Source organism: Alligator mississippiensis, chromosome 3, assembly GCF_030867095.1.
Source record: "Alligator mississippiensis isolate rAllMis1 chromosome 3, rAllMis1, whole genome shotgun sequence".
Lineage (NCBI taxonomy): Eukaryota > Metazoa > Chordata > Crocodylia > Alligatoridae > Alligator > Alligator mississippiensis.
In genome coordinates this window covers 46,287,774-46,310,648 of record NC_081826.1, presented here as the reverse complement: position 1 = coordinate 46,310,648, position 22,875 = coordinate 46,287,774, and the positions used below count along the sequence as shown (strand labels likewise).

Genomic DNA, 22,875 nt, shown 5'->3' with positions numbered 1-22,875 from the left:
TGAGGCTCTGGCTGCATGTCTTGCAGCAACCCGAAATATACCAGTCACTTATAAACCTCCCTTTGAAAGACATGCATGCTAGAAAGGGGGGATTTTACAGAAAGGTATTAGACACATTTCTGGGGAAAAGGGGCATCAGTAAACTATTGACCCTGAGAGTGATAGGCATGGCCTCTGAATCAAAACTTCCTAGACCTTACGTGCTGGAGGCTACAAATGAGAAAGGAACAGTGGGAAAAACCCTGGCTAGCCCCAGTTCCCTCTCCCTTTCAGCATCCCCTCTCTACCACTTTGACAGAGCTATTTGACACCTATCAGGAACATGGGCATTAGGCCCATGGAGCATCAGTTAGCCCCTACCATTAGTAGAAGTTTATTGCATACATGCCAATTGAATTTGTGTGACAAATAAAAGATAAAACAGGGGTGGGAGTAAAAGTCAAGGTTCAAAACTAGTGCACCAAGGGGGGTTACTGAGCAGAGCACACCAGACAGTGCCCATGGGTCCTTCAACAAGTCCAAGGAGCCAGTGCACACTGGCCAGTGAAACTGTCCTGAGATGTGAACAGATGAGGGACAGGAAAGCAGCTCTGCAAGTCTCCTGGGGTCCTCCCAGCCAGGGCCTCCTTCCTGGTCAGGTAGCTGGCAGCTGGGCCAGGGCCAGGAGGAGGTTGACCAGGAGGTCCCAGGACTTGGTAGGACCATGGCTGGGGAGGCCATCAACAAAAAGGTGCAGGGAGTCGCCTCAGCAGGAAGACGTGGAGGAGGTGGTGAAGGAGGCATAGCCTGGCACACTACAGGCAGGCACGTGCCAGGGTCTCCCTCTACTCGCATCGGGGCAGATGTGGGGGTACCCATGAACTGCCCCACATACATGCTGCTGGTGATGGCTCCATGGAAGAGCTGCCAGCCCAGGTCCCTGGTCATGAACGGTGCATGCCCCTGGTGGCTGGGGGGCATGGCTGCACCGGTGGCGGCGGGAGCACACTGGTGGCAGCAGGAGCCGGGCGGTGGCAAGTGGGGAGCTCTCACAGGCGCTGCTGGCACTGCCAGCGGCAGGGGGCTTGGTGGCGAATGCTGACCACGGGTCAGCGACCATCTGCAGTGCCATCAGCAGCATGGGCAACGGCCAGGGATGATCAGGGACCACTTGCAGACCCTGTCAGCAGCGCCTTTTTGCAGGGGGTGCACCGCCACGTGCAAGGGGTGCACATGCACCCGTGTGCACCCCTACGTGTCACCCCAGTCCTCGGTGGCTTGTGGGCTGGAGGCTGGGCAGGACAGAGCTGCAGCCTGGGCCAGACAAGGGCAGTTCCTGTGTCCTTATTCTTGGCAGCTGCCTTCCCCTTAGACCCCAGCCCTGAACCGGCTCCTTTGCTGCTCCAGGCTCCGCATCCCCAGGGGCGCCCGGGGGCGCGGGCTCGGCTTGGGGCCGGAGCGCGGGGCCCCTCCGCACGCAGCCGGGGGCGGCGGCTCTCGGGCTCGGGGCAGCGCCGGGCGCAGGTGGCGGAGGAGGGACCCGGCGGGAAGGAGGAGTTTGCGGGGGCGGCGGCTGCTGGAGCCGGGCGCGGCGGAGCCCCGGGACTGAGGCATGGAGGACCGGCGGGAGCTGTCGCCTTCCCCGACCGCCTCCTCGGAGGAACTCAGCTCCGCGCTGCCGCCCACCAAGGGCATGTCCATCTTCCTGGACGTGAGTGCGGGCCCGGCGGGGGGAGCGCGGCGCGCGGGTCGTTTGCGAGGGCGGCTCGAGTGTCCCCGGGGTGCAGCGAGCCTGTCCAGGGGTGCCTCGAGGCCGAGGAGCGGCGGGGCAAAGAACTGAGCCCTGGGTTGTGAGCCCGGGGGGCTTCCCGCTCCTCCCCGCGCCGCACGGCACGCGCTCGGGGGCAGAGCCCCTCCAAGCGCTTCATGACCAGCGCATGGCTTGCCTCCTCCTGCTTCGGATCTCTTCCTCTTCTTTTTGCTTTTGAAGTGAATGGTTTAGAGCAGGGACTTCCAAGCAAAATGTTAGGAGCATCTGGGACTGGAGCTGCTTGTTCATCTGGAAACTGGACGAGATATTAGCGAGCAGGTCTTTACAGCGCCAGGGTTGGTGATCTCCGCGGCTCTCAACCTTCTTAGACTGGAGGCCCCCGAGTCGGCCTCGAGGCGCCCCTTGGGAAAGGGCAGCTCTTCCGTTTTACTCTTTTTTTCGGACTGCAGAAATGTAACAGGGCAGTTCTGGTATGGCAGAGAATTCAGGAAGTCCCCACCAGGTCACAATGGTTTTAATGCCAATGTGACCGCGCGTGGCTGCAGCACCCTGGCTGGATTATCTGTTTAGTTATTTGTAGCAACATGCACACAGAATAGGTTTGCTTTGGGTGTGGATGTGAAGAAGGTGCTAGGAGAAGATTCACAGACCTCGAGTCATTTGAATTTACTGCTGAGTCAAAAATCATTTCACTTTGGGAAATGTCTGCCTGCTGCATTTAAGTGCTGATCTTTTAATCCTTTTTTTTTATCCTTTGAGAGATGCAGGGTGTCTTCCCCTCCCATTGAGCTCCAGTGCAATCAAGGGATTTAGGGGCTGACCTGCAGCCTTCTGAAAGCCACACGCAAAAAGCTAATAAATAGCACCATACCTAGACTCCTGGCAACCCCAAGCGAACTTTCAGTATCAGCCCCCCTTTGCCAAAGATAATGATAATAACAATTGGACAACAGGAAAAAAATACCATTTTCAGGCCCCCTTTCTGTCTGGGACCCAGGCAGCTGCCCAGTTCGCCCATGCCTGTGTCCAGCCCTGCTAATAAGCATCCATAGTTTCCTTGCATGGCACACTGCATCTTTCAGAATTATGTCCTTCGGTAAGCTGTTCATCACCTTCCTGCAGGTCTATGAAAAGCGCTTAAACATGTTTAATTTGACTTCAGGAGGACTGTTCAGGTCCTTACAGTTAAGCATTTGGTAAGGGCTTTGCAGGTTCCACGACTCAGTGCTCAGCACCTCATAAGACACAGCCTTGTCTCAAGTGGTATAATATTAACAAAAGTGGAAAACATCAAGTGCAATAATATTAACATAAAACATAGCCCCTTTTCAGGTCTGAAACTGGATAAAAATGGTGCTTGCCCCAGAGGCCTTACAGTCTAAGTATTTTGTCAGTCAGTGTGTTTACGTGTTTGATTTGACAAGCCCTGTAGACCACTACATCCAACTGACTTTCATCCTCATAATGGAAATAATTCAAACAGAATAGGTATGTTAGTAATCATGTGTGCATGCACACATATGTAATAAAAAGATGCTTGCACTGAGGAACCTACAAGCAATAGACCATATCGCTGAAGTGATCACATGAAGGGGCCAAAGCAATTTTGTTCAGTCTTTAATTAAAATAGTCTCTTACTTTCTATATTGCCATTATAGCTGTTCATGTTTACTTCCTGTAGTCACAATGAAAGTTCTGTTCCTGGATATCGCTTTGGTGCTTTGGGGTATATTCTTCCTTTGATGTGTGCTCATAGCTCACATTAAAGCAAAAAATGTATGTGCATTGCAAAGACAGAGCTGTTGGTTTGAAAAAAGAGAGAAGTATAGAGAACAAATGGAACCTACTGCCAGACATAAACTAGAAAGTAAATTGGGACATACCCAGTAGAATCTCCTAAATAATCAAAGGGTTCACTGTTATAGAAGCAGCGTTTAGCAGAAGTTTTTCTGCAGTAAGCAAAAAAAACAACAGACAACAACCCTGATTGATCATAAGATGTAAGGCTGCATGAGGTTATTCATAAAACCTAATAAAAAATAAATCATTTCATGTAGATCTAAGTCTGAGTTTTTAAAAGAATTTCTGATGAACTGCAAATATTTAGTTTCAGATCAAATTAAATATTTCATTTGACTTGAATTGAACCATTTACTTTTCAGGCATTCTGAACAAAAGCAAAGGAACAGAAGGAAAGTGCTGGTGTACACACACACACACACACACACACAAGATCACCACCATGAATACACACAAACACACACACTGTAAAGGGCTCACCACCATGAATCCAACCCAAACCATTTCAACAGGTTCAATTTTATTTTTCTCCAGCATTTATTTGACCAAAACTGCTCAATGAATTTGACCCAAATCTGCCAAAAGCTTCTAGTCAAATTCAATAGCTTTTTCTTGGAGAATAAATTCAAGAGTCGTACACATGAGAGAAACATGGTTGCAGCACAATGGGACTGCTCAGGCATTGTTCCTGTGTCTAATCAGGACAGGGCATATGGCTGCTTTTGATGTTTCTACAGCTGTGTTTGGATGGTATAATAGATTGCTGAACAATAGGTTGCCACTGCATTTGTGTAGCTGCAATTCCAACCAGGAACCACTGTGTACTGATGCTGGGATAGGTTGGGCTGTGCCCTGGGTTAACTAACTACTGTTTGGTAGGCTTGTGAGCTATATAAGAAAATGATAAGTAGAGCTCCTAGTCTTAATTTTCAGGCTCAGGTATTATTATATTATGTATCTGCTGAAGGATCTTTATGGAGGGCCATCTGTTGGCCTTGATTTCATCTGGCCTACCCATAAATATATTTGTGTGACAGAGTGCATGATAGTGTACTGGCTAATATTTATCTGCTAACACAACTCTCGTGATCTCCAAGGCAATAATGATATATTTTAGAGAGTCTTTCTATGACACTCCCCAGAGTTTTATTACTGTGAGGATTTCTAGTGTCTGCTTTGACACCACTGTTCTGAATGAGCCAAGTTAAGCACTAACTTCTGGTCCTCGAATGTCAGGGGAGGACAAAATGTGGCCTGGGGCCCAGATGCAGCCCACCAGGCCATTCTATGCAGCCCGCGGGGCCCCTACAAAATTTAGAAAATTAATATTAATCTGGGCTGCCTGTCATGCGGCCCTCAATGGCTTGCCAAAACTCAGTAAGCGGCCCTCTGCTCAAAATAATTGCCCGCCCCTGCTTTACAGCAATGCAATCTGAAATATTAACTAGGGTGAGATTGTGATGCTGAACCCAGAGGAATAACTAACCATTCTGATGAGCTGGGCAGAGTGGAGGGGGCATTATGTTATGTGGATCAGAGAAGGGAGGAGGTTGCAAGCAAGTTTTACCTCACCTGGAGATTCAAAGACTCTGGCTGCTGCTGCTAGACACAGGGTCACTGCACCCTGGCTGCAGCAGCTGACTTGGCAGGTGCTCAGGGCTGCTGTTACTGTGGTGGGCTTCCCACACAGCAGCTTTAGCAACCCTCACAGTATGGGCTCCCCAAGAGCCACTGTTCTCATGCCCCCTCTGAATCTGTGTCCAGTCCAGCTGCCCCCTTCACCTAATCTAGTTATACTACTGATTGAACCTGTTGCACCTATAACATGGTTATCTCAACAAGTGTTAGCTATGACAGCCAGTTCTATTGTGCATGGGCCAGAGCTGCTCATAGCACAAATAACTTGAGATCAGTTATGCCACTAGCCATGTGCTGGTGCAAAATTTACCTCTTTTTGGGAGCACGGTCCATTCCTTCTCATTATCAAACCCATTATTCATAACTATCTGCAACTCAACCCAGGAATCTTTTCCTGTCATAGGATTTCAGCACTAGCCCCTTTCACCGGCAGCCTCTGGGGATACATGCTCTACTCTTTTATTCAGGTAAAGTCTCGCATAAGAAAGCCTAATATTTGGCCTTAAGATCTAAAAATATGTGTTTTTAAAAACCCACAACTCTCCATCCCTTCCAGTTATAAAAATCGAGCTGATTGTGAGTTCTCTTGCTGCCTTTGCAACTGATCCTAACTAACAGCTATCAATTCTAGAACAGCACACCCTATTACTGGTGCACAAGAAAGGAAGCGGATAAATGGAGGGGCATTTTGCCCTTTGCTCCACACAGTACATGGAAGGAAAATGAATTCTGACTGACAAATGAACAAAACAAAACAATAAGCTTGGCACCTAGGATTATTTTTACCCATTTAAGAACAAGAGTGTAAAACCAGATTTAAAATGGCTTTTAAAATGCATCAGAAGGTCCTTTGGCTTCCTAGATTTTTATCTTTTTTGCAGCACCTACACTTCAAAGTTCTTCAACTTTAGTAATTTGCTGTTAGTAAAATATTTTCTGTGGGAATAAAAATTAAAAAAAAAAAATGAGCAGCCTAGTGCTGGTACTGAAAACTGAGTTACAATATTCCCTTTATTGAGGAGAGTAAATTAATTCAACATAAATATAGATCTCGATTTTGCATATCCTGGAGTTCAGATCTGAGTTATGAAAGCAATTTATTTTTAAAATTAGTTGCTCTACAGTAATAAAAGGCAACCACACAGAGTATATTCAAAGCTCAGGGCTGGTTACAACTGAGTTTTTAAGTTGGTCCCATCTCTAATAAAGAATATACAGCTATACATTAGGTGATTTATTTAACCTAATCCTGGCTAGCTTCTTAGTTGCATCTTTATTGGTCTTCTCTATTCTAATTGCCTTAGAGAGGCATATCTACTTCCTGGAATTTTCAACAGTATTCATTACCATTTGAAAACAGCTGCCTATTCTGTGCATCTATGCATTTCTGTAGGATTTAGAAGCCTGATGAAGATTTACTTTACATAGGTTGATGAGTACTTTCTGCATAACTCCCTTACATGGCGATGGGGAAAATGTATCTAAAGGTAAAATCCTGGCCTTGGTGCACCAAATAACAGTGGAAACCTCTGTGGTGATATGGCTCCAGGTTACAGAAGGCATATACAAGCAGGCTGCAAATATATCTGCTCCATGGAAAACTGTTTTATGGTGTTATTCCACCCAAAAAGTCTGCTAGTGGTGTGTGGACAAGCCAAACTGGAAGAGATGCCAAAATATGGTCAGCGCATCTGAGCACAGCACAATGACACTCGTCCAAAACTTTCTAAGGCAGGAGATTCACAAACATGACTATTTTGTTTTAGATACATTAGTGCCTTGTATCGTTCCTTCAAGACAGCAGCAAAGAGGGCTAGAAGAGCCTCTGCTCATCTTCCCCCAGTTGATCACTTCAATTAAAGTTTGCACAATAGAACTAGAATTTCATCCTAAGTATTAAACAGCTTCTGGAGAATTCCTCATTTACAGTGTGGAGAAACATACAGGCCTGTATACACTGAAAATAACAATATGAATCATGTAAATATTTCTTAGTAAAAGATGCAAGGTAGCTACCCGGTACCTCAAAAGTGGAACTATTTTGATTTTGTCTCATTTCTGTCCACAATAAACCACAATAGTTGCTCTCTTTTTTAATGAAATTTTCATTGTTTTAATTCTTGACTCTTCTGCCATAAGCTCATTCTTCTCTCCCTCTTTGCCCATCCAGAACATGGCTGCCAGCAACCTCATATTCTTCTATTGTCTTGATCTTACTTCTCCCTGCTTAATTTGTATACTGGTTTCCTCCTTTTAGTCCTCATCCAATTCAATCCTTTCATTGCTGGGTGTATCTACACATGCAATTACCCCAAGTGAAAAAATTCTGGTGCACTTCACACCAGAGGCAGCCACACACAGGAGCAGCGTTTATACATGTGCCTGGGATCACAGCAATTTGAGCTGGGGCCGAGCAGCTCCAAGCGGGCAGTGGACCGGGGGGGGGGGGGGGGCAGCCCCGGGCTCCAGGTGACAGCATTGGGCAGTGAAGAGTCTCGCTGGGACACAAAGGTGCTACAGCGCAGGGCTATCCAGCAGGCAGCCCCCATACTGTAGCACCCTCATATCCCAGCCAGCCCGTTACCACCATAGGATAGTACTTGTCCCAGACAGTACCATCCTGCAGCGGAGTTAATAAATTTACTGTGCCGTATACAGGTGCACGTGTAGACAATGATGCTTTACTGTGGAGCTAATTAGTTAGCTCTGCAGTAAAATGCACATATAGATGCACCCACTGTCAGAGGAAACCACAAATTTGCACCCACACATCTAATCTCATTGCCTCCTACACCCAGTTCAATCTCTATGCTCCAGCCAAGCCTCTCTTGACTGCTCCCTTTGTCTCTTTTACCCACTCCTAATCCTATGCCTTTATTCAGACTGCCTCTATGTTTGGAATAGTCTGCCAGCTAGCACCCTTGAAGCTCCTTTGAATCATTTCTAACACTAGCAATCCTATATGGACTGTACTCTAACCTTCTTGTCCTGTTACCTACTGTCCTTTGTACCTATCAGGCAGGTCTAGGCACCAGGTATATCACAACAATTGAATTAGTTTTAATTCACACCTGTGGGTATTGTGATGCAAATCAGTGTGCTTTTAGCTTACTGTCTTAAGCAAAATTGAACTAGATCATTTTTATTCTGAAATGAGTGTTACATATTTACTTGCCCAGAAATAGCAAGAGAGAGGGATTAAGATTGATTGAGTTATTTTAGCACAAGTTTGTATGTAAATCAGATTTTAAATCCTTTAGAGCAGGGGCTTTGTTTCCTGGGCTCAAGTTTACTGTGTACAACTATAGGGATACATCATGTAGATGTGCCCAGCATTTGTCAGAAGTATCACCGTATTTATTGGAGATAACAAGAATAATTAGTATGCCCTGGTTTTATGAGTACACGGCATAAGAGGAGATAAGAAAATAGCATCATGAGAGATGTACAAAGGCAACCTAAAAGGTTTTCACACTATACAGCACTGTAAAAATATGATGTCAGATAAAAACAATTAAACTGCTGGTTGATTAAATATGATCTTCAGTGTCACACAATCTGAACAGGAAAAGTGATTCCTTTCTTTTTTCTTTTTTTTCCTATTTAGATATTGAGAAGAGCAGACAAAAATGGTAAGAACATTCATTTGTCTTTATTTTTTTTCTGTCTAGAAAAATCTGTCATGACCCAATACTGTGTTTTCAAACTTGATAAACCATGCTACAGTGGGTGTATTACAATGAACGTTCTCCTCATTAGTGGGGTGCTTTGTCCCTTTAGAAGTCATACACATCCAATAGCAGGTGTTTGGTTTTCTGTCCAGATCTTGCAGCTGGTTTTTCATGGGCAGATCCTGTTCTTGCACAGAGCTTCTCTGCAGTTGATGGAGTTATCTGTGGATGCACAGGTTTGCCCAGGTTCATTGCAGAATCAGGGCATTTGTATGCAGTCACTTTTGGGTGATGACACTAATTATCTGTTCAAGTGCCAACATGAATACCAGCTAATTTGATCAGCTAATTATGAATTGTTCTATTAAATACAGCAGGCAGAATTTTATTAACAAGAGCCATTTGTGTATGTAGGGTCCATTCTGCCCTTGGATAGTGCATGCAGAATCTATCAGTTTATTTTTCTTCTCACTCTTGGACACCAATGGGAGTTCAGCTTTTTTCTTGAGTGAAGACTGCAGCCTTTGGCCTATTCAATTCTGTGCATGTACATTCAACGGAACTCTTTGGCCTATGAATTCGACTAGCACATTTGTTCTTTGGATATTTATGTTTTACTAGTCAGTATTTCAGAATATCATTTGAATACAATATTACTAATAGTCATACTTTTGCTGCTTTAAAACATGAGAATGTATTTTCTGAGGCCAAGCTTCTCCTACATTTTTCAGATGCATGTTCCACATGTCAGAGAGCAGGATGAATGCCCTGAACATAATTTATGTATACATATTACAAAACCCCAGTGTTACACTCATGACAATTTTGTTTTTATTGATACTTTTTCATTATGTAAAATACAGTACTAGAAATTCTTGGCATGCACACATGCACATGTGGTCTGTCCTATAAACACACTAAAGAGATAGCCAAAAGGGAAACTGGCTAAATTATTTGCAAATGTAAGTGTTTGCAGGATCAAGTCCTAATTTTGAAGCCAGTTCCCATTTTTGTCACAGAATTTTTATGTGGCTTTGGGCAAGCCATTTATTCACTCTGGGTGCTTCTACACATGCATTAGACCCGAGATCAGTTTACCTGCAAGTAAACTACTTGCAAGTACATGCTTCTGGGCAGGGGTCTAAACATGCAGGGACTTGGCAACAGATTTGCTGCTCTTAGCACCAAACTGTGCCACTTCCTGCAGTCCTACAATAGGCCTCTGCTGCCATGTTGGAGGGGACGGGTGGTCCTGGCTCTGGGTGCAGCTGCCAGCAGCTACCAGCCATCTTGAAAAGGCCACTTCCCTGGCCAGGAGCAATGTGCACAGCACAGGGGCAACATGAGGCAGCTGTCTGTTCACCAACTCTGCCTCCCTGCGCCATGGCTACTCCAGTCCCTGCCCGTGGCAGCAGTGACTGGCACCCCAGGCCCCTGCTGACCATTGTGCTGGCCCTCCTGACCCACCGTGCTGACCACCAGCTGGCCCATGGCCATCTGGGCCCATTCAGCTCCCCCACGCACAGCAACTGCCTGCCCAGCTACAGCACACCATCCCAGGGCCACTGCCATGCAGCTGCTGCCTGCACCCCATCCAGCTGGCTGGATCTCAGCAGGGATGCCAGCAACATGCTGCTGGATGCCACCATCGGGGCCATCCTTGCCCTCCTGGGCCTCCAGCCCTGTCACCTCTGGACTCTCTGGGCCAGCCAGAACTGGTGGCTGCATGTCATTCAACAGACCTGGGATGATGAGCAGTGGCTGAAGCCATTCAGGATGACCCGGGCCACCTTCTGGAACTTCCTCAAGCAGCTCCGGACAAAACTGGAATTGCAGGACACCGCCATGCAGCCCCCTGTCCCTGCAGACATCCAGGTGGCCCTCGCCCACACCCACCAGCCTTCACTATGTAGGGCATCTCGTTGTGGTGGACAAGGCCACTGCTGGGGAGACTGTCTCGGAGATATGCGATGCCCAGGGTGGTATAGGACCACTACTGAGTGGGCAAAAGCAATTGGTGACAGACAGGGGGAAGAGGCTGAACTCCTCAATGAGTTCTTTGTCTCAGTGTTCCTAAACGAGGGGCACGACAAGTCTCACAATGGGATTGTAGAGAGGCAACAGCAGGGTGCCAGACTACCAAGAATTGACCCTGAGATGTTGCAGAGTCATTTGGAAGGACTGGATGCATTTAAATCGGCAGGCCCGGATGAGCTCCATCCGAGGGTACTGAAGGCACTGGCTGATGTCATTGCAAAGCCACTGGCAAGAATATTTGAGCACTCGTGGCGCATGGGCCAGGTCCTGGAGGACTGGAAAAGGGCCAACGTGGTTCCTATTTTCAAGAAGGGGAGGAAGGAAGATCCAGGCAACTATAGGCCAGTCAGTCTCACCTCCATCCTTGGCAAAGTCTTTGAAAAGATTATTAAGGCTCATATATGTGACAGCCCAGCAGGAAAAATTATGCTGAGGGGAAACCAGCATGGGCTCGTAGCAGGTAGATCATGCCTGACTAATCTAGTCTCTTTTTATGACCAGGTTACAAAAAACCTGGACGCAGGAGCAGGGGTAGACATCGTTTACTTAGACTTCAGGAAGCGCTTTGATACGGTATCCCACCCCATACTGGTGAACAAGTTAAGAGGCTGTGACATGGATGATTACACAGTCAAGTGGGTGGCAAATTGGCTAGAGGGTCGTACCCAGAGAGTGGTGGTGGATGGGTCGGTGTCAACCTGGAAGGGCGTGGGCAGTGGGGTCCCGCAGGGCTCAGTCCTTGGACTGATACTCTTCGATGTCTTCATCAGTGACTTGGACAAGGGAGTGAAGCGTACTTTGTCCAAGTTTGCGGATGATACAAAACTGTGGGGAGAAGTGGACACACCGGAGGGCAGGGAACAACTACAGGCAGACCTGGACAGGTTGGACAAATGGGCAGAAAACAATAGAATGTGATTTAACAAGGAGAAATGCAAAGTGCTGCACCTAGGGAGGAAAAATGTCCAACACACCTACTGCCTAGGAAATGACCTGCTCGGCAGCACGGAAACGGAAAGGGATCTCGGAGTCCTAGTGGACTCCAAGATGAACATGAGTCGTCAGTGTGACGAAGTCATCAGCAAAGCTAACTACACTTTGTCATGCATCTGCTGATGCACGATAAACAGAACCAAGGAGGTGATACTTCCCCTCTATCGGGCACTGGTCAGGCTGCAGTTGGAATACTGTGCCCAGTTTTGGGTGCCACACTTCAAGAGGGATGTGGATAACCTGGAGAGGGTCCAGAGAAGGGCCACTCGTATGGTTAAGCGCTTGCAGGCCAAGCCCTACAAGGAGAGACTAAGGCACCTGGACCTCTTCAGCTTCCTCAAGAGAAGGTTGAGAGGCTACCTTGTAGCTGCCTATAAATTCATCATGGGGGTGCAGAAGGGAATTGGTGAGGCTTTACTCACCAAGGCACCCCTGGGGGTCACAAGAAATAATGGCCATAAGGTACCAGAGAGCAGATTTAGGCTGGACATTAGGAAGAACTTCTTCTCAGTTAGAGTGGCCAAAATCTGGAATGGGCTCCCAAGGGAGGTAGTGCTCTCCCCTGTCCTGGGGGTCTTCAAGAGGAGGTTAGATAGGCATCTGGCTGGAGTCATCTGAAACCAGCACTTTTTCCTGCCTATGCAGGGGTTTGGACTTGATGATTTACTGAGGTCCCTTCCGACCCTAACATCGATGAATCGATGAATCTATGAATCTATGTGCTAGGACAAACGGTGCTCCATGTGCACAACCCCCTAGCAGTGGTGGCAGGGTTCCATGCCCTGGGCTTCCCCCAGTGCATCAGGGCCCTGGATGGGGACCCATATCAAGTCATAGAATGTTAGGATTGGAACGGACCTCAGGAGGCCATCTAGTCCAACACCCTGTTGAAAGCAGGACAATCCCTGACTAAATCATCCCAGCCAAGGCTTTGTCTAGCCGGGTCTTAAAAAACCTCCAAGGATGGAGGTTCCGCTACCTCTCTGGGTAACCTGTTCCAGTGCTTTACTACCCTCTTAGTGAGATAATTCTTCCTGACATCTAACCTGAACTTCTCTTGCTGCAACTCGAGACTGTTGCTCCTTGTTCTGTCATCTGCCACCACTAAGAACAGTTTAGCTCCATCCTCTTTTGAACCCCTGTTCAGGTTGTTGAAGGTTGCTGTTAAATCCCTTCTCATTCTTCTCTTCTCTAGACTAAATAACCCCATTTCCCTCAGTCTTTCCTCGTAAGTCATGTCCCTGAGCCCCCACACCATTTTCTTGCATTCCACTGGAACTCTCCAATTTGTCCACATCCTTTCTGTAGTGGGGTGCCCAAAACTGAACACAATACTCCAGATGTGGCCTCACCAGTGCAGAATAGAGGGGAATAATCACTTCCCTTGACCTACTGACAACACACCTACCAGTGTGGCCCAGTATGCCGTTAGCTTTCTTGGCAACAAGGGTACACTGCTGGCTCATATTCAGTTTATTGTCTACTGTAACTACCAGGTCCTTTTCTGCAGAGCTGCTGTCCAGCCAATCAGCCCCCAGCCTGTACTGGTGCATGGGACTGTTCTGTCCTAAGTGCAGGACTTTGTACTTGTCTTTATTGAACCTCATGAGATTCCTGTTGGCCCAATCCTCCAATTTGTCTAGGTCACTCTGAATTCTAGCCCTACCCTCTGGCATCTACTACTCCCCCCAGCTTGGTGTCATCTGCAGACTTGCTGGGGGCACACTCAATGCCATCTTCCAGGTCGTTGATGAAGACATGTATGATAGCACCTCCCCTGTTGCCACCTCCTTGTTTGCTCTTCCTCCAGGACTCCTGCTTCCTCAATTACCTCAAGTCCTTGGTCTCCATCTGCCAGCAAACCTAGTTTAAAGCCCTTCTCACTAGGTTCCTAAGTTAGTGAGCCTTTCTACAAAGATGCTCTTCCCTCTCTTCATCAGGTGGATCCCATCTCTTCCCAGCAAACCTTTTTGGAAGAACATCCCATGATTGAAGAAGCCAAATCCCTGCTGGCAACACCATCTGCGCCGCCAGGTGTTGACCTGCAGGATGCACCTGCTCCTGCCCAGGCCCCTTCCCTCGACCGGAAGGATCAGCCTGAGCCCCTCACACTTGCATCCAGAACCCTGCAGTCACTTTTGATACACTCAGGTTCTCCCCTGGCAGTATCATTGGTGCCCACATGGATGAGTAGCATGTGGTAGCAGACAGAGGGCTGGATGTGTCTCGATAGTCCCTCTGTGACGTCTCGGATCTGGGCTCTGGGCAAGCAGCAGATCTCCCAAAACAGGTCAGGTCACAAACCTTTCACCTGCCTGCCTCACAGGGACCGCTCCTACTATAGCCATAAGGGCTTTCATTCCACAGTGCTCCAGGCTTTCGTGGACCACTGCAGTGCCTTCATGCATGTGAGTGCCGGCTGGGCAGGCAGTGCCCACAATGCCCACATCTTCTGAAACTCTGCCCTGCCAGCCCTGGTGCAGTGTGCCCGCTTCATGCCAGGGGTGTTGGACCTGCAGTGCGGCACTGTGATAGCCCCGCCCCTCCTCACTGGGGAACCACCCTACCTGCTGGAAGTGCCCCAGGGCTAGCCCCCACACACAGGCCCTGTGCCCTAAGCATGCCCCTGCTGGGTGTGTCATGGGCAGTGTGCAAGGAGCTGTTTGCACAGACTAAGGGGTGCCTGACCCACTAGGCTCTGCTGCTACTGATTACCATGGTGCCCTGGGTGCACATGCAAACCTGGCATGGGACCCTGAGCTTTGACGGTGCAAGGGGTAAGCCTGGGCTGCCCTGCAATCTCTGCCACTGCCTGGAGGGCTACCTGTGGCTGCGCTACATGTCCCTGCTCCCCACAGCTGAGAAGAACATCATGGCTGGCATTGACACACTCCTTAGCATGCAAGAGGCCTGTGTCCACCTAGCTGTGGGGGCACAAGCTGCTTGATAAAGTTCTGCATTGTCTTCCACCTCCTTGTATGCTGTGGGGGGTAACCCAGGGCCAAGGGGGTGCGAGTGGGCCAGGAAGAGAGAGGGGGCAGGGGCTGGGGTGGGAAGGGCCTTCCCCTAGTGTGGGGCTTACCACGTGGCCAGGGCTGGCATGGCTGGCAGTTTTGCTCAGTCCCAGCTGGTGGTGATGGCTTGTGGCTCTGGGCTGTGTCCTCAGACACTGAAGCACAGTGTGTGGGTGCCCAGGTGGGGCCACCCTGGGGATGAGCTGGTGCTGCTCTTGGCTGGCAGTGACATAGCAGTGTGGTCTGCCCTCTCCCACAATCACCACCACACACTCCTTGCAGGGAGCAAGCGACAGGATAAGCCCCCTTCTGCCCCCTCCACCAGACATCGGAGGGAGGGAGGAATAACTTCCCTCTCTGCCCCGTTGCTTAAGGTGCCCTGCTAGCCGGCCTCTGGACACACCTCACCCCTGGAGTGGTGAGGGGGTAATGACCCTGATGGAGACTGTAGCCCATCACGGAGTCCTAGAGTATGAGCCTCTTCCCAGCAGGGGGACTGTGCTGCAGGCAGGGTTGGGGTGGAGAAAGCTGCTGCAGTTGTGTGGTGGTGGCAGTGCTAGGGGTTTTGGAGGCCAAGGCTCCCTCCGAGCTTCAGTGCCACTGCCTGCCCTGTGCAGTCCACGGCAGTGCTGACACCACCCCCCCCCCCGCGCAGAAGAGGCTTGCGCTCTCCAGACACCAGGACAGGGGCTGTTGCCCTGTCAATGCCCTAACCGCTCGCTGTTTGAGCAGCAAGGGCATGGTGTGGCCAGAGGTCAGCCGGCACAGCCTCTTAGGCAAGGGGGATTATTGCCCCTTCCCTCCAGCATCTGGCAGAGGAGGTATGAGGGGACTTATCTCTCTGCAAAGTCCCTGCAGGGAGCAAGTGGCAGTGGGCAGACCCTGGCTGCGGCCCCTTGGGGAAGTGGGAATAGAGGCGGGAATTAACCCCTTCCCTGCCCCTTCTGCCTCAGGGGCCATGCTGGTTGGTGTCTGGCTGTGCTCCTGGCTCCACTGTGGCAGCAGCGAGGGAAGAACACCCCGCAGACCCCAGCTTGGGTCCATGCTGGTGGGACAGGGAGGGGGAAATTCAACCCGTTCACTCCAAGCTACTGCTGGGTTTGGCCATGCCCCCCCCACTACAGCTTCCCTGAAGCTGAGGGCTGCTCTAGCACCCCCCAGCTCCTGGCCTGAGCCTCTGTAGGCATGTGCCTGCATTTTGTGGATGTCTATTCACTTGCAAATTGGTTCAATCTAGGCAGATTAGACTAACCTGCAAAGATTGAATCAATTCAGGCTCTGGCTTTTTGAAAGTCTGTCTCTAGCCTAAAGGTCTTTTGTTTCTGTTGGATTTAGCCAAGCAAACTCGTATGCCATGCTAAAAGTAATCAGGTATGCTTCTAAGACTGGTCAGTGAGCTATTTCCTGAGAGATGCCATAGGCTGTTTGAAGTTTGACCACACTTGTAACTTGTGTAAGCCATTGTCAACACCTGTTTCACAAGAATGAATAGAAAGAGGTGGTTAGCTGCGTTAGTCAAAGTCAGGCAGAAGGCAGAGCAGGGTGGTACCTTAGAAGCTTAAGCATTCAGAAAAGCATAAGCTTCCACAAACAGCAGCTTCATCTGATGGAGTAGGCTGTCATCTGTGAAAGCTGATACCTTTTTCAAATGGCTCCCTGCTTGTTACTGTCGTATACAGAGCAGAGGACTAACCTGGCAAAGCCTTAGTTTCTAAGGTGCCACCCTACTTTGCCTTCTACAAGAATGACTTTGGATTTGTTACACTGTAAATGATATTCAGCACTGTAGGAAGCTATATATTGATTTACTGCTGCATGAATGACATTACTGCAACATACACAATGTGCAAAAGTCTTGTACATAGTGTTAACGTAGAGCTCTTTCAAAATGACAGCCTTCTCATCACCTTGTGACAGGAGATTATTCTGCCCTACTTGGCACTGGTAAGGCTTCAGCTGAAATGCTGTGTCCAATTTCAAGCACTATAAGAAAGATACAGAAAAAACTGTGGAGTCCAGAGGAGAGCAATGAGAATGTTAAATGATTTAGCAAACATGACCTCTGAGGAAAAAACGAAGAGATTGGATTTGTTTGGTGTAGAAAAGATAAAACTGAAGGGGGACAAGTTACCATTCTTCCAGTACAGAAAAGGTACACTTTAAACTTACAATACACTTTAACTTAAAAAAGGAGACTATATCAAAATGAGGAAGATAGTTAGACAAGAGTTAAAAGGGGCCCCTAAGGATGTGAAGAATGTGCAAACAGCATGGTGACTGCTTAAGGCAGCACAGGACAAATGCATACCACAAATAAAAAAAACAAAAAAATGGAAAGTGAACCAAAAGAAACTTAGCATGGTTTAATGGCAGAGTTACAGAGGCAGTAAGCTTCTTTCAAAAAAAGCTTGTTTCAAAAAGTGGAAGTCAAATCCTAATGAGGAAAAAATAGCATAAACTCTGGCAAATCAAATGTAAAACTGTAATAAGACAAACTAAGAAAGGATTTGAGGAGAAACTTGCTAGAGACATAAAAGATTAAATAAAAAAAATTATTTAAATACATTAGAAGTAGAAGACCTTCCAGGGAGTAGGTTGGGCCTTTGGATGTAAAAGGGGGTGCTAATGGGTGAGAAGGCCATTGCTGAGACTAAAAACATTCTTTGTATCCTTCTTCACTGTGAAAGATGTTAAGGAAATTCCCTCACCAGATCCACTCCTCTCTATGGGCAAGTCAGTGGAGCTGACCCAAATTGAGGTTTTGGTAGATGAGTTCATAGAGGAAATTAATAAACTAAGGAGTAGCAAATCACAGGACCTGATGGCACTCACCCTAGGGTCCTGAAGGAAATCAGATCAGAAATTGCTGTGCTCTTAACTGTAGTATGCAACCTTGGTACCAGAGGACTGGAACATTGCCAATATTAAAGAAAGAACTACAGGCTATTCTGTTCCTGGAAAAAAATGGTAGAAACAATAATAAACAAAAGAATTATTTGGTACATGAATGAACATGACTTGCTGGGAAAGAATCAACACAGCTTTGCCAAAGGAAAACCATGCCTCAATCTATTAGAGGTCTTTGAGGGTGTCAGTAAGCAGGTGGTTTTGGGTGATCCATTGGACATAGTATGTTTAGACTTCCAAAAAGCCTTTGACGAGATCTCCCTGTGACAGGGGGGGCCTCCCGGGGCCGAACTCTGTGGCCTGCCCGCCTGTCACCGTGACAGCAGGCCTACTCAGGGCCGAGCTCTTCATGGCCCGCCCACCTGTCTCTGGGCAACCGCCCGCTTATCTCGCCTGCCACGCCTTTGATGATAATGAGTTCAATTAGGATGTTAATTAAGCGGAAGGCTGCCCTTCGACTGCCCCGATCCCCAGGGGCGCTCTGCGGCTCCGACCTCCTCTAATACCGCAGCCCAAGCCTCACAGATGGCATCATGGTGTTCAACATCTCACTGGCCCCACACTGGGCCCCAGAATCTTCCGTGCAAGACCCCACTATGGTCTTCCCTACTCAGGCGGCCGCTCCGCCATCATCTGGGCTACCTCACCCACCCGAAGCCTTGTTCCCCTCCCGGGTGTGGTTCCCCCGGAACCTTCGGCTACCTAGCCCTGGCCCACCTCAAGGCCAGTTGGGACCCCAGGCCCCCGGCTCTTGGGCGTCCCTTGTGGTGGGCCCCCGGCCCTTTTGACCCTCACTGGTCCTGGCCCCAGCATGGGCCAGTCGAGGGGACTCTCCCCTTCGGGCTGGGTCTCTCTAGCCACTCACTAACACTGGACCTCACCGTGCCACTACTCCCTTCCTCCTAGGAGCAACCGCGGCACCTCGCCCACATCACTCCCACTCTCGGGGTCTGCCCTCTCTGGGCCCCTCACACACACACGGGCCCTCTCGGCCCTCCAGTAAACACTAGGGTAACCTACCCGGTGGTGGTGGGAGCTAGGGGTTAAGGCACCCCGACCCGCCTTTCACCAGGGTGATCACTGGCCTGGCATTTCCTGGGGGCTCCCGCGCCACTGAGAGCACCACCAGACCACCCAATCCCGGCAGGGTGCAGTTTCAGGTTATGCCCAAGACCAGGACCAGGAGCCTCCTGCCAACCCCTTGCAGCTCCCCCTTACCTCCAGGTCGTACACAGCAGCTCTAAGGCCAGGCAATGTTGCTGCCTGACCTCCTGCAGCCCAACTGCCTGGTTTATATAGGCCTCAAAATGGCTGCCGCAATCAGGCACCTGGAGGCTGCCTTAAAGTGGCAGGAGCACCCTGTGCTCTGCCACACTCCCCATCAGAGCTTCTTAAATAAATTAGGTAGTCACAGGATTACAGGGAATGTCCACTCTTGGATTAGAAATTGGCTCCAAGATAGAAAGCAATGAGTGAGCATAAATGATCAGTTTTCAGGGTGGAAAGAAATAAACAGTGGGGTCTCCCAGGGATCTGTGCTGGGACCAGTGCTGTTTAACATATTTGTAAATGATCTGGAAAAGGGGATGACTAGCAAGGTGACTAGTTTTGCAGATGACAAAATTAGTCATAGTGGTAAAGACCAAGGCGAACTGTAAGGAATCACAGACGAATCTGGCACGACTGAGTGAATGGGCAACTAAACTGCAGATTAAAATCAGTGTAAAGTGATGCACCTGAGCTAAAATAACCCAAGCTATGCCTGCACTATGATGGGCTCTACATTAGCTGTTACCACATAGGAAAGAGATCTGGGTGTCACTGTGGACAGGTCACTAAAAACATCAGCTTAGTGCTCAGCAGCCATTGAAAAATGCAAACTCCCTTGCAATCTCCCAGCCCCTGCCAGGAGACAGCAGTCTCCTGGCCCCATGTTCCCTGTCAGTCACTGGAGTCTAGAGCTCCCCCTGGCTGCTGTAGGGGCCAGTGCAGGGCCAGAGGGGGCAGAGCTGCAAATCTGCTTCCAAATTCCCACCTGCCCAGGGTAATGTACTCTGGAGTAAACCCACTCCAGCAGCATTTGCATACACAGATGCACCCAGTGGGCGCATCTATATGTGACCCTACATCGCTGTAGCAACATGCTATGGTGACGTAGCAGCAGCAGTCACAAACCGTGATGCCACAGCTATGTCACCATAGCAATACACTACCTTGTTATAGTGCATTGCTACAGCAATTTAGCAGCTCAAAATAACCATGCACAGCACACATGGTACAGCATGGGCAGTTACTGTGCCATCATTTAGTACTTCCAAAAGAAAGTACTAAATGATGGTACAGTAACAAAGGCAATGTAGGGAGACATGTAGATGCGTTCAGTGAATTGCAATCAAGTGAGACTGTACCAATCACTAGTTATAGCTACACTGGCCCCTGTTCTGACTATGGGTCCATGATCCAAGGCTTCTGTTATGATCTTCCTCCATTAGTGCAAGAGGGGGAAATTCAAGCATGCACTTTCTCCCAGAAATCCATGAGCAAACTGTCTGACTGGTAATGGAGAAACAATAAAAGTACGGAGGATGAACTAATAAGACTGGACCTCTTTATCTTAGAACAGTGACTCTCATCCTCCAATTAATGGAGAACTGATTCATTTTTAAATGGAGTCACAAAACACCACAAAATGATCAGAAGGCAATGCTCTGACACTACATATCATTATATGTTTCTCCTCTTTCTCCCTTCTCTCTCTTGAATGCCGAGTAGGAGGAGGCATGTCCTCTCACTTTCTCATTGGACTGTTCTCCTTTAGCATTCTGATCTCATTGCCTAGGGAGAAAGAGATCATTTCTGTTCTTCTCTCCAGTGGAGGTGGGAGAATGTGGCTCTCATCACACCAGTATGATTTCTTAACTCTCTCTGAGCTACCTGGCATATGTTAACTGTATGGTCTTCATCCCCTTCCCACCTGTTTTGTGGGGGGGGGGGGGAGGGGGAGGGCTGTAAATGGAAAGCATATGCCCAATTATTTAAAAAACCCTAGCTCTTGTCTGTGTGTCTACCAGCAGCAGCAGACTTCTGGCTGCTGCCTCTGCCCTGTGTATTACCTCTGCCCCAGGATGCATAACTATAGCTCTGACTCCTAGAGTTACTCAAGACTACAAACCCAGTTATTTCATCCCAGACCAATTCATGGCTGAGGAAACAGTGCTGGCTGAACTGTTACCAAGAGCACTAAGCATTTTACAAGCTCTCTCCCAGATGGCTGACTGCATTTGATCAGTCTCTTGGCCAGTCTATATTGACCACTGGCCACAAAAGGGGGCAGCACAGTATATTAGAGATTGCCTGGTCAAAGGGACAACATGCACAGGTATATAAACAGGTAAGTAATTCTCAATTCTGACATTGACTCTCTCTGAGGCCTTGGTAATATCATTTACCCTTTGTACATTGGTTTACCCATATGTAAAATGCTGATAACAGGGAATTCGTTGAAATAATTAGTCATTACTTTTGTAGTCTGATAGAACTGCTGAAATTCAGGCTTACCAGAAGACGCACTGAAGACTGCAGTGGCTGGGAACCTAGCAACTCCACCTTTACCTCCTCCACACATTTCTTTGGCTCTTGCCCCTTGACAAATGTTTAGATGCTAGGAATATGGCAGATCTTTGATTTACTTAGAACAAAGTATCTGGGCTAAATTAATCAAAAAATGCTAAATAGCTAAATTAATCCAAAAATGCCCCCAACCCTTTTGATATGAAATTATTCAAGTTAAATTTGGGGGTTTCACCTCCCCACCCCATCACCTCTGCCCCTCTCCTAAATTCATCTCTATGCACAGAGCTGTAATCCCTGTGATTTGGGGGTTCCCCATTTTTTCCCTGTAACATCTAGAAATACTTAGATTAAATATGATCAGGGATTTAAACAAGCACAACAAACAGCTGCAGTATGACAGATCTACAAAAGGCAAGTTAAATGTAGACACCTCTATTAGCATATAAATAAGAATTGGTTATTGTGAAGAAGTACAGATTGTAGCTTGTATTCCTATTTCATACATTTTTTAAATTCTCGAGAGAAAGATAACTCCAAAACACCTTAGGTAACATCTGAATAAAACAAGAGAAGTTAAAAAACAGATTTACATTTACAGTAAATGCTATGTAGCAAGAATGATTGCAACCACACAGTGAAAATATAAAAAAATTGAAACAGGCCAGAATTAAGGATGGAGAAAGCACTGTCTGAATACCAAGTAACCATGTAGACCCATTGGAAATCTCATTTGATGATGCTCTATTGCCATTGGTATTCAGGCGATCATATCTTACCATCAAAATTGTCCCTCCTGCCTTCTATTAATCTATTAATCCTTTTTGCAAAAAAATAGCTGGGTTTGCGTGTCAAAACTTCTGATTTTGCAAACCTTTAACACCACTGGCTAATTGTATGATTTTGAAAAAGTTCCTTAACCTCATGCAACCCGTCTGTAAAATGACTGTGTCATGCACAGCTCTAATACAACTCCTTAGATATTCCAGTAGTTTAAGGATACCCCTTCCCAGAGCTCCGACCTGGTAGACACTCTGGACTGAATGTTAACTTTCCATAGGCACATGATGCACAGACTTTGCTTAGGATTCTAAAACTAATGATGTTTTACTGAGATAGCATAAAAGATACACAGTCGCAGTCAAAAAACAACAACAAGAAACAAAACCCACAAAACAAACATAAAAACACCCAAGCTGTCTGTTCATTTCCTTACTTCTGTTTCCCCTGATCAGAGTCTTCCAAAGAGTGCAGGGTCCTTCTCTTGTAGCTCATAGTTTTTTTCGAGATCTATTCCAGGTCACCCTTATTTTAACGTGCCTTGATCTGTGAGGAAAGCATATTCCACAGCTTCCTGTTCCTCCAAAACCCTGGACTTGTATTCCTCCTGTGTGTCCTTTATAAACCCTGCTTTTCATCAGATCTGGCCTTCTGTTTGGTAAATTGCATTCTGTACCTCCTCCTCTGCAGAGAAGTTGAAGGAACTGGTTGAACT

General features: G+C 47.8%; 2 protein-coding genes and 1 long non-coding RNA gene across 5 annotated transcripts in view; 1 reads left to right on the top strand and 2 right to left on the bottom strand.

The window, feature by feature from the left end:
* C3H8orf88 (chromosome 3 C8orf88 homolog) overlaps positions 1-22,875 on the bottom strand; it is a 242,820-nt gene that overhangs the window by 66,209 nt on the left and 153,736 nt on the right. The window lies entirely within an intron of this gene.
* NECAB1 (N-terminal EF-hand calcium binding protein 1) overlaps positions 1,554-22,875 on the top strand; it is a 135,935-nt gene continuing 114,613 nt past the window's right edge. Inside the window, exons 1-2 of the mRNA XM_006266692.4 lie at positions 1,554-1,690; positions 8,796-8,820. Coding sequence (XP_006266754.2) covers positions 1,592-1,690; positions 8,796-8,820 — 124 coding nt within the window. The 5' untranslated portion in view covers positions 1,554-1,591. The remainder of the gene's footprint in view (positions 1,691-8,795; positions 8,821-22,875) is intronic.
* LOC132249274 (uncharacterized) lies at positions 14,000-19,481 on the bottom strand. Its single transcript, XR_009460678.1, has 3 exons — positions 19,029-19,481; positions 17,736-17,857; positions 14,000-16,886 (listed from the first exon to the last, which is right to left on the bottom strand). It is a non-coding gene; the product is annotated as an uncharacterized LOC132249274 (long non-coding RNA).